The following is a 12,297-nucleotide window of genomic DNA, read 5'->3' as shown; positions in this document are numbered from 1 at the left end:
TAATCATGGTATCAATCATGGAAAGACACATAGCAATGGGAAGGAGAATGCCAAACTTGAAGACGACCTGCAAAAAACCATTGTATATAGAATACTTAGAAGTGAGAGGAAAGCTTAACTGAAAGAATGAAGCATTTGCTACAAGACTCAAGAAAATTAAGAAAGAATGTAGGAACCAAAGGAACCAAATAATGACTTAGAGGGATAGAATGAGTGGCATGAAGCTTTATGAACTGAAATTAAGTGAAATATAAAGTTCCTGAGAAAATTTTAGTGCTTATATTGATGATCTGTCAGATTTCTAATAAAATATCTTATTAAAATAATGCTAATGAGATGTGTCAAAGGAATGACTAAAATTCAGACCTATGTGTGAAAATTTACATGCACCTATCTTCATTTGCTGGTGAACAACAATAATAAAGGGACAGAATTATAATCTGTGGGTTTTTAAACTATACTCTATAACACACATTCCATTTGTGACTGAAATCAACTCAATATTAGTGAGGCCATCTAACAATTACTCTCCCAGCCCTGGTGAATGGCAGATGGAGGGAAACGGCTACAAGACTGTATATAACACTGGTAGGCTTGCAGTGGGTCACTGAGGTGTAAATACTGAACTGTGTAGCAGCTATTGAGTTCTGAAGTCATTACCTCGCTGCCTGCAGATTATTGGAGTCCAAGAGGTGGTTTCTTGCCATTTCCAAATTTTTGGAAGCTTTGAAGATAACTATAGTCTTCACATCCTGTAGGAAAGTCCTCAAGAGGTTGTAGATTCTCAAAAAATGGAATTTTTCATGAGGCAGGACAAATACTGCAGTGACAAATCTGTATCCAACCAACAGTTCAAGCACATGGCCATCAGAGAAAGAACCTTTCGGTTGTGTGGAATGGCGGGTTGGGTGCAGCAGCACCGAGGCCAGAGGAATGCGACTCAGTTTGAAGATCTTTCTGGTGTCACTGGAGTATCTCTCCTTTTCTGGCAAAGCACTGAAATCTGCCTTGACTATGTTCAAGTGTTGAGGTGTTAGGCATATCCAGCAGGGGTGAGCTGCCGACTGCCCTGGTTCAGATGACTCACAAAACAGAGGCTGAGGACAGTGTCTAGCCCATTCTGTTTCTCCCTCAAAGTGATGTTGGCCCAAGGTTGGCCAAATGTCACCTTTATCATCGTAAATGAGATATGCAGGAAAACAACCCTTTATCTCACTGTCATCAGAGGAAATGTGGTAAAATCCCATAAGCTGGTAAATGAATTCCTGCAAGCTTGCCTTGCCACAGTATAGCATGGAACTCCCTACCACAGGTGTATGTTGTGGAGAACAGCGGGTGTGTAAACAGGAATGAAACTCTTGGAGATGTGAGGCATCTGAAATGAGACACAAGCAGTGTCCGCCAGTTCTCATCTTTAGCACTAAGCACACTTCTGGCATCAGAAAGCCAAACTCTGTAAGGTCCCCGTATGGGAAGCACAAAACTAGCTTCAAGGCAGAGAGGATGTGGTGACTGTTTCCTTTGGATGCCTCATGAGGAATCTCAAATACAGCGACTACACTGTCAGTCAGAACTAGGCAGGCTGCAAACTGCCGGATGCCTTTGTGGATCTGAATGGAGAAGCTCCAGAGGACTTTGAGTATGTGCAGGTGCTCAGGTGATGGGCCTCCATCAGGAGCAGCGCTCCACTCCAGAGCTGGCTCTCCCTGAGGAAGTCCCATTTCAAAATAGCCACCCTCTGTATCAATCTCTCTGGAGTCACTGCCAGGGCCCCTTCTGCTGGCTGCTTCAGTCCAGGAAAGCGGCTGTCTCTGCACCACCTGCCTTATCACAGCAGAAAGGTGCTGGATGAAATCCTGGTTGGTGGTTGTGTAGGCTATGCAAGGGAATGGCAAAATGATGATGTTACCTGGGTCGGGCAGCACAGCGTGTTCATCCTCTGAGCGGCCCAAACTTTAAAAGGAAAAAACCCTCAGTTAAGAGCAGCATGTATGACGACAGAGATATCCCTGCACAGCGGGGGACCCCTTAAAAGCCATGACTCCAATATATAACAGGTTTTTAAACTAGCCCGAACTATCCAAAGCTTGTTGCCATGACAAGAAAGAAGCCATTCTTCTGCAGTAGTAGTGCTGAAATGAAAGGCCATGGCTTTCAATCAAATATGTTAACCTCAAAGGACACTGGCCAATATAGCTATTATTTTAACCAGCCCTACAATGCCTGCCTCCATTTAAGATGTCTTGACATGAGCCTTTAAGAAAATTGATCATAATCTGTTGAGATGAACAGTTCAAAAACTGAAAGATAAATAGCAATAAAAACCATAAACAAATCAAGCAAGTGAAAAGGAGCATTTCAATGACCACTGTTCAAAAGAATGGAGACCTCTGGGAAAAAAAACCATGAGCTAATGACAGACTAAAAGCAGCAACACAAGCTAGGTTTCTAGTCTGGTAAGTGTTCCGCACGTTCCCTTTTAGGAAATTCCGTTTAAGGATGAGATCTTTACTGTTGAAATAGCACTGCCACAGAGGGGGCACTGGCTTATGGCTTTCTACACTCAAACATGCCACTTTAAGTGACTGCTGCTAGTCAGATTTCGGCTGGCAAACTTTTGAAAAGGTTATATTCACTTTCAAGTGGGTTTATTTAAAGGGAAAACTGAAAATTCCCTGGAGAACCATATTATTTATTTGGTAAAATACAAAAACAAATACAACTGGCTGCCAGTGCTTAGGTACCCAGTAGTACCTACTAAAGGCCACCCAAGCCTAAGCCAGCCCTCACCATGTGGGATTGTCAGCCTCAGAGTTTTTCCTTGAGTCCATTATAGAAGCTGCCTGAAAAGAGAAGGAAGGCATGTGTCAACAACATACTGAAAGCAATCCCTCTTCACTCAATTCCGTTCCCTTGGGGTCCAAGGCTCCAGCATTGCTCAAGGTTCTCTCTGAATCACGTACTCTGACCGCATGCATGCATCTGTTCTACTAAGTGCCCCCACCTTATCTATGTCTCTTTTGTTTGAGACCTTGCAGAAAGCAAGGTCTAGTCTAGAAATTTGGCACAGCTCCAGCCTACAGTGGTCAAAGAAATATCTGGTGACAAAGAAGACACACGTACATCTCACAGAACTGCTTTGGATAACTCTTAGGCAAAGGAAGGAGGGGTCACACGGGTAAATGATATAGGAGGGTCAAGGACATGGATGGAAAAGGACAGGATTTTGCTACCATCTCTTTTTCCTGAACACAGGAACCCATATCAGCAGCAAAGCAGAAGTGTGATGTTACACAATAATTATGCCATGCTATGACTCAGAGACTTGACGCCACATTGCCAGAGATAGAAACACCACTATGTGTGCGACTGTAAGCAGAGATGTCTTATTTCTGTTCCTGGCTAGCTGCACTCTGGAAACATTCTACAAAGGATCCTTCTGAGCATATTTTCCCCATGAATGTTAATCTCTAGCTGAGTAAATGGAAGCTTCTTCATCTAACATTAACTCATAAGGATAAAAGTTAAAAGTAAACTCGCAGTGAGACCCTGAGACTGAAACACCACCGTTTATTAGTCTTCAAAGTGCTTAACACAGAAACCTGAACGGGAAAGAATGTCACACTCAAATAGACAATGGAAATGGCTAAGAGGTTATGTGGAGATCAACGGGCAAACCAATGGAGCTAAGCCAGTTTCTGCTTCCAAAATTATCTCCTTTTTTGTTTTTTTTTTTTTTGGTGGGGCAATGGGAGTTAAGTGACTTGCCCAGGGTCACACAGCTGGTAAGTGTCAAGTGTCTGAAGCTGGATTTGAACTCAGGTCCTCCTGAATCCAGGGCCGGTGCTTTATCCACTGCGCCACCTAGCCGCCCCCCTATCTCCCATTTTTAAAACGAGTTCACTTACACAAATAACAAACATCACAAAAGCCAGAATTACCTGTCCTTTATGTGTAGACAATGAAGATTCTGAGTAACTCTGTGTAAGCAAGTGATCATTGGGAGTCACACTAGCCGGTGGTGATAAGCTGCTGGCTAGGGCTGCTTTTCTATGTATTATTTCTAAAGTAAACACAAAAGGTGATTAATTATCATTAGAATAAAATTAAAAACTGTTATCCAGTTATTTATCTAGTAATATGGAAGACATAATCCTAACATGAAAGGAAACATCTGGTAGCAGCAGGCCATTAAAATCCATTAGAAGAGATTTTGTGCCATTAACAAATCTAATCATTCTCATGCCTAATCAGCATTGTTTTCATATTCAAGATGAATTAATGTCAAGTTTAATGTTGATGTTTTTTAAACAGGATAACTGCTGCCTTTTGATAGATAAGCTAATCAATGATCAATGTGTGCTGTTTCATTTTATGCACATTTTTTCTGGTTTCAGGACTAAGGGGGCAATTCTTAGACTACTGAATTTGTCATTCACAAATTAGTCACTAGAATTCAGTCATAGAAACTTCGGGAACTCAAGCTCCAGTTTGTAGACTCCTGGCCTAAGTGTATACTGTCCCAACCCCCACCTCCCACACTAAATGACAGAGCAGGGCTCATCTGAAAAAAGGACAGGAGTGCATGACTGTCGTAGTCCTCAATGGCTGGTAGCACTCCATAGGCTCAAAGGGATCCTGCCACTTGCGGGTCTGTTTCTTCACAACATTTTATACCAACCTTTCCAGTAGCTGCAGCAGCTTCCTAGTGACATTTACTTTTGATTTATGTGTCATGGAAACAGATGGTGTTTTGGTGTTTTCAAAAAGCAGAGAGGCTCATTTATAAAAGCAGTACAAACGGAAATTTTATTTTATTCCTGGCATTTTCAAGATTAGCTGAGAGTGGAGTAGAGATACCTAGCCCACTTCTAAGCATAGCAAGTTTTAATAACTTGACAAAAATGAATGCCCAATTTGAATAACCCACAATATTGAAATACCAGAATGCTTATGTCTTCTTAGAAAGTACACCTGGAAAGTAAGAGAACCTCAGCGAGCACTTCCCATGATCTGTTTCCTCATATCTAATATTTTATTTATTTTTTTTTGCGGGGTAATGGGGTTAAGTGACTAGCTCAGGGTCCCACAGCTAGTAAGTGTCAAGTGTCTGAGGCCGGATTTGAACTCAGGTACTGCTAAATACAGGGCCGGTGCTTCATCCAACTGTGCCACCTAGCTGCTATTTTATCTTAATACCCCACATTATCTATAAAAAAGTCCTACATTAGTTAAGTTGCACATCAAGATAAATCACTTGGAACATGTTATTTCTCCTCTGCTTTGCTACCCTATCAGAACACAATTTCCTTAACCAAGTGAGGGCTGAGATACAGATTGGCCTTTTCCACACCTGGTTTTCATGTTCTGAAACAAAATGGTTACAAGCAGAGCAAAAAGAAAAAACCATCAGGCCCCATTTATAGGATGCCCCCATAACACTGCTATTTCTCAATTCTTTGCACTATTTTGATTTCTGTACAGCCATAGAAGAGGGGAATAGCTCCCTAGGGGATGCATGCCAAAGAGCTACACAAACTTCCACCCCCTCCATGTACAGGCCTGATCAACAACTTGTAACATTTTAGAAATAATGGCAGGTCCAACCTCCAAAGCCACTACTTGGAGTTCTTTGGCTTATTCAGACTGCACTCGATACCAAGAGTTCTTATTCTCAGGAGCATGCTCAGAAAGATATGATTACAGATAGGATGGAAATATATGTGCATGACTGGACTGTAAAAGACATCTTTTTACAGCTATTGTGGGATGTTAAGATCAAGCACTGGCTACCACTAGAGCCATGGGAAAAGTTTGAGAGTAAGTTCTATTATCTAGGTCTACCTAAAAAATAAAAATAAAATAACCATTCTGGTGTCAGAGTTTTGCTTGTTAAACTAGCAACTCATTTTGGTAAAGTTCTTGAAACTTGCTGTTTTTAGGTGCTATTCATAAATGAGAAAAAATTGGCTATCAATGCAGGGTCAGCTAAAGCCAGTGATAGGCTGGAACTGTGCCCTAAACATACACAAATTTAGACAATCATACTTCAGTAAGAAAAAAAGGTCAGCATTTTCTTGGGACTGAAGCACAGTTCTGTTCCACGTGAAGCAAAATTCTGACCCATCCATAAACTGATCAACAATGACCTAAGGAGAAATGGACTGCTTTCTTTCCTGTTTATAAGAGAGCTTCTCTCTGGAACTAATTTCCCTAATGGTTTTTTCCACTGGAATCTTCCACTGTTGTGTTGCTAATCCAGTAGAAATTCTCATGGAATCTACTCAATTTGTTCAGCTCTAGGATGTATTTCCAGTCTGAGGGGGATCTGCCTGACTAATCATGAAAACCATTTCAAAAACTCCATAGCAGTGATGACAATGATTGTGTTTCACATTCTATGGCTCCAAAAGTACAGAGAGCTGACCTCAAATTTGGGACAACATGGGCCCAAGCCCCACCTCCACCACAAAATGGCTGCCTAGGCAACCCTGGGCAAGTTGCCTAGTGACCCTACTGCAGGCAACTCTCTAAGGAGATGGGCACACATCCCCTCACTGCATTCTCAGAAGAGCCCCATTATTATCCCATTTCTCCAAGTCTCAGAGAAGTGATATGATTTGTCCAGGGTTGCACCAGAGTCTGTGCTCTTTCTCCATTACACTACAATCTTTTAACAAAACTCAAGGATGACTACCAGTTTAGAGGGACATTTTTGGTACTACAAATGCAGAAGTTTAAAACTGTAAGTCAGAATGGAGAAAAGCACATAGGTGGCAATGGAAAGTTTGTCTTTGTCACCCATCATACGGTCAGAATTCTCAACTAGGTAAAATAATGAACAAATGGTATTTCTCCTGACTCAATTATTACAGACTAATTCTCAGCTCTATAAAAAGCAGAGGTGTCAAACTCTCAGCCTGGGAAAAACTTCCCAGTGTGACCCAAGTCAGATTAAAATATAATTGGGGAAATGCTTAACAAAATGAAAAAAACACACAATACACCATGGGGATTAATTTGTAGTCTTATGAGTCAGTGTGGCCAGCAGGGATGTTTCTATCTGAGCCTGACTCCCCTGCCGCAGAGTCCCCTAGGTGATGTTTCAGAGACAATGTGTTAGCTGTGTGATGAGAGTCTCCTCCACTGAGTAGGCCTGTTGGGTCCCAGCAAGATGGAGAATTTATTTGAGGACATATGTTCTCCCATCATGCTCCTTACCCTCCTTGAGGGGGTTCTGACTCTCATTCCCTTCTATTAGAGCAGAACCTTCATAGACACCCGCACCCCCACACTACTCCTCCCAGCAACCTTAGATCCTGCCCCTGGGTCTCCCAGCTTGGACAGTGAGTCTTCGCCTTACCTGGTAAGAAGCCAGGCCTCCACACCACTTCCCAGTCATCTCCATAACACGTATAACCCCATCTCCCCCTTTATGTGTTTGCCCCATTGGAATGTAAGCTGCCAGAGGGCAAGGACTGTTTTGTTTGCTGAATGTTTAATGACTGCTTGCTCTACCTTTCTATTTCTCTCCCCCCAGCACAACCTTAGAGAAGCGGTGCCCAGAAGCTGCCCTGCTCATCAGCACGATACATACATGATTACCTTGGCTGGGGCCGAGAGGCCGAGGCAGAGAGGGAGAAGAGGGATGAACAGTGAGAGAAGAACAGTTTGATTTGGAGCTGGCAGCAGTGAGCCGGGAATCCTCACTGATCTAATAAAGAAAGCACGCAGGGGTTAAAGACAAGGAGAAGCCACCTAGCACCACCATGGATCGCAAGCACACATGGAATTACTTCAATGGAGGGGGTCTTATTCAGAATCTGTTTTCCCTCTTTCCACAGACCAAGCAACACTCATAAGTTAGCTGTGCGGGTCAATTCCAAAGTCCCTTTTCCCATCTGGTAATTTCATGAGGGAAGGAGGGAGGGAAAAGAAAGACTGGGAGAAACAGACATAAAATGAGCCAAAGGGAGTGGGGAGGTAACCACACAAAACATCAAGCACTTTTCAAGTCCTTTCCTGAGCAAGTAAAAGGAATGGGACAGATATGAGCAGAGCCATTCATTTCATTTTTTACAGAACAGATCATTTTTCCATGACCACGTAGGTAGTATTGAGTAAGATAAGATAACATACCAGGCCCATGTGATATTTTTGCCCCCCCCCAACAGAATGCCCACCAACATAAAACCTACCTTTTTATCAGAATTATTCAGTTTGTACTTAGCTTCCTTTGCTTTCTGAATTGCTTTCAATACCTCAACGGTGTCAAGCTCCTTCTCTGTAGTAATGATATTATCCAAACAGACCTAAATAAAACCCACAGGAAAAATAATTTCGTGAAAGTCGTTAGAGCTGTCCCATGCATGTGCTGTGCTAATAAGAAGCAAACAAGTCTTCAATCAACCTCGATAGTGCATTTGGCTCCATGAAGAAGACCAAAGAAGAAGATCCTCTCTGGCCCTTTATCTACCCAACTATATGATCACACTTTAAACAGTAGTGACAATAATATCATGAATATATTATAATCACCCAAACTTCACTGAAATGCTTCTGCTAATTCTCATGAAATCAACTCTTCCACGGAACCTTGTTTTGCCCTAGGTCATGTCGCCTTTATCTGAGGAGGGAGCCAAGTCAGCCCCAAAATGGCTCTTCTTGAGGCTCTGATCCTGACTTTTTTTTTTTTTGGTTGGACAATGGGGGTGAAGTAACTTGCCCAGGGTCACACATCTGGTAAGTATCAAGTGTCTGAGGTCAGATTTGAACTCAGGTCCTCCTGAATCCAGGGCCGGTGCTTTATCCACTGCGCCACCTAGCCACCCCCACGATCCTGACTTTTTAAGGAGGCACCTTCATTGTGAGTCCATCCCCATCTTTTATCCCCCTTTTATGTGATGTTTCCCTCTCAGGGGCAGGGGGCTTCATCCTTCTTTTGTCATCTCAATGCTTAGTACAGTGCCTGGTACACAGTAAGAGCTGTGTGTGTGTGTGTGTGTGTGTGTGTGTCTCTCTCTCTCTCTCACTCACACACACACGCGCACGTGTGCCTCAGCAGTGGGGAAGACACCTCAGAATTTTATAGGACTTTTAATTGTCTGAAAAATGCAGGGAGAGTTGAAATCCAAATACTGTGTGGCACCCCCAAAGATAACTGTGGTACCCTGGGAAGGCTTCCTAGAACTTGGCTTCCTTTAAAGGAGAGTGTTTGGGTGAAGGAAGGCAAGCATTTCAGTCAGAAAAAGTAGGACAAAGGCACCACAGAGGCATGCCATAGCAATGAAATAGAAGCAGTGCAGATGCCCAGCACTGAGGCATGGGTACAGTTGTGGTACAGGAATGGAATTGTCAGAAATGATGGTTCCTGGAAAAATGGACAACCACATATGATCTGATGCAAAGGGAAGTAAGCAAGGCCATGAAATCCTAACGACTCATGCAGAACCCAAAGAAGAGAGAGGGGAAGGCACTTCCTTCAGCTTCTTGGCAGAAGTAGAAGACTAGGGGTATAAAACGCTGTACAGGAAGCTAGATTTTTGGGGATATGTTGGTTAGTTTGCTGAACTGTTTGATCCCCCTCCCTGTTTATTCTTTGTTATAAAAGATCATACTCTTGAAGGGAGAGGAAAGAGGGATAGAATGGGAGCCAAAGGTGACATAAAACAAAGGGCATCAATAATGATTTTTTTTTGGGGGGGGGGTGCGGGGCAATGGGGGTGAAGTAACTTGCCCAGGGTCACACAGCTGGTAAGTGTCAAGTGTCTGAGGCCAGATTTGAACTCAGGTACTCCTGAATCCAGGGCCAGTGCTTTATCCACTGTGCCACCTAGCCGCCCCCAATAATGATTTTTTAAAGGCACAGAGGGTGCCTTTGGTGGAGACATGGAAAGGAGTATGCAGATGGCCTTGAATGTCAGGCTAAGGATAAAGAACTTTATTCAGCAGACAAGAGGGAGCCACAGAATGGTTTTCAACAATGACATGACCACACCCATGCATAAAGACAGACACATAGTTATTTAGAAAGAAGCATCAAAAAGGTTTGGAGACAAACTAGATACAGGATGCCTGCAAACACCTATTCCCTAAGACACTGGTGGTGGCACTGATAGAGAGAAGGAAGTTAGAAAGCGACTGGAATAAAGATACAAGTTAGGTTTTGGATATGTACAGTTTGACAGGACAGGATACTCAGATGGAAATGTCTCATAAGCACAAAACTAGAAATACAAGAAAATAACCTAAAATTTATGAGCAAAAGTCATCTGGGATTTTTTTTTTTTTTTAGTGAGGCAATTGGGGTTAAGTGACTTGCCCAGGGTCACACAGCTAGTGTTAAGTGTCTGAGGCCGGATTTGAACTCAGGTACTCCTGACTCCAGGGCCGGTGCTCTATCCACTGCGCCACCTAGCTGCCCCTGGGATTTTTTTTAAAAGGAGAAGTGAAGCCCATCAAATTATGCTTGCTTATTATTTGTTGTCACAATTTGTCTAGGATACTTTATCATTATTCTGTTTGTTTGTTTTGGTTTTTTTTTGTTTTGGGTTTTTTTAGTGAGGCAATTGGGGTTAAGTGACTTGCCCAGGGTCACACAGCTAGTGAGTGTTAAGTGTCTGAGGCCGGATTTGAACTCAGGTCCTCCTGAATCCAGGGCCGGTGCTCTATCCACTGCTGCCACCTAGCTGCCCCTATCATTACTTTAAACATTTACTTTTCCCAACTCTGTCAATATTAAGTCATTAATGGAAAAAAGTTAGTCTCAAAATTGCCTGTCTCCATTTGGGTCCCTACTTTGAGGTCTCATATGTAAACTCTTCCAGTTCTGGTATTGCTGGCAAAGAGCAGGCTAAAGAATGCTTCTCAAAGACACATTTCAACTGTTTTCCTGACACAGCTATCAGCTTAGGCGAGTAGAAGACACCAGAAGAAGACAGGCAACTTCCCAAAACTAAAAGTCAGGCACTCTCTTTGAATAGGGAAAGGCCATCCAAAAGCCAAAAAGAATTTTTCAGATTTCCCAAAGTTAGGAACTGCCTACTTTTCATTAGTGCCATGCTCTCCTCTTATGTATGTATCATATTCCATCTTCCCTATTCATTGCAAACTTGGGAAAGGCAGGGGCAACACATTTGAATTCCTCTTCCTCCTAGGTATTTGTACTTGTACTTGCTATGGACACTCAAAATGGATATTAAATGAAAACATGAGCAAATGCGGCCTGGCAATTCCCTGGGCCCTAAGAATCCAAGAACTGGTAGCAGCTCAACACCTGTATATGACTTAGTGTCTTCTCCTAAGGTGTGGCTTACCTCAGAGGCTCTCTCCCCAAACTGAGCTAGTACTTTGGTCCTATAATCAGGAATGATGCTCAGAGGATTGCTGGATAACACCACTTCTTCTAAGCAAGGGAGGCTTCCTATGTTTTTTATCTCCTCGATCTGAAAGAGGAAAGTGTTGAAACCTTTTGGTTCCCAAACTTAACATAGTGAATACCACTTCAGTAGACTAAAGATAGTTAAACTGTTTTGTTTTGTTTTTGAAACAAAAGGAAAACTTCTTAAACTCCCCACCACTACCACCAACGCAGATATCACATGAGCATAGCAACTTCTTTAAAAGAAGTTATCACCTGTTCAATTTTATTGTTACTGAGATCCAAGTTGACTAGAGAATACAGTTTGTTTAATCCACTCAGACTTTCCAGGAGGTTCCCTGCTAAATTCAGAGTCTTGATGTTCCCTAGTTTGGTATGAACGCCTTCTAACGATGTGAGTCTATTGTATGACAGATCCAGGTGGATGAGATTGTACAGGTGCTACAGGCAATGAAAAGAGAAGAGAGGAATAAGAACCATATCAATTTGACAGGAGTGAAATAAAATATAAAATAAAGTCATCTTCATAATTAAGGAAGCTATTTAAAACTGCTTGTATTGTAGTAATGCTTTTGATTGGTAGGTACTTCAGTGAATATTTAAATTATGCTTTCTCTAATAAATTCTAGTCTTCTAACATGCAGCTTTTTAAAAAAAATCAATGTTTTATATTAATGACAATAGCGCCTCCATATTTATGTGGCATGATATTTATTCAGACTATAGGAAATGTTTATTCAAATGTGTATTCTCCTTTCAATTCCTAGATGCCTTGAAATAAGCAAGTGCCCCCGTGCCCCAGTGCCTCATAGCCAAGAGCTCTGAGTTCTTGCCATGCCAGAGTAAACAATTACAAGTATTAGATTAGCTTTACACATGGCTCCCACAAAGCACTTTCACATACATCAATTGTTTCA

At 42.2% G+C, this 12,297-nt stretch overlaps 1 protein-coding gene across 2 annotated transcripts in view; it reads right to left on the bottom strand.

Moving 5' to 3' along the window:
- NISCH (nischarin) overlaps window positions 1-12,297 on the bottom strand; it is a 55,844-nt gene that overhangs the window by 13,396 nt on the left and 30,151 nt on the right. Inside the window, exons 10-16 of one of the 2 annotated variants that reach the window (XM_043988923.1) lie at window positions 11,636-11,821; window positions 11,316-11,444; window positions 8,199-8,312; window positions 7,606-7,714; window positions 3,942-4,063; window positions 2,791-2,843; window positions 661-1,953 (exon numbers count right to left, since the gene is read on the bottom strand). In XM_043988923.1, the coding sequence (XP_043844858.1) occupies window positions 661-1,953; window positions 2,791-2,843; window positions 3,942-4,063; window positions 7,606-7,714; window positions 8,199-8,312; window positions 11,316-11,444; window positions 11,636-11,821 (2,006 nt within the window). Of the gene's footprint in view, window positions 1-660; window positions 1,954-2,790; window positions 2,844-3,941; window positions 4,064-7,605; window positions 7,715-8,198; window positions 8,313-11,315; window positions 11,445-11,635; window positions 11,822-12,297 lie in introns of those variants that run through there. The other variant, XM_043988930.1, reaches the window with a different exon arrangement.

Source organism: Dromiciops gliroides, chromosome 1 (assembly GCF_019393635.1).
Source record: "Dromiciops gliroides isolate mDroGli1 chromosome 1, mDroGli1.pri, whole genome shotgun sequence".
NCBI lineage: Eukaryota > Metazoa > Chordata > Mammalia > Microbiotheria > Microbiotheriidae > Dromiciops > Dromiciops gliroides.
Note: the sequence above shows the minus strand (reverse complement) of the source record. Positions and strands in the feature narration are given on the sequence as shown.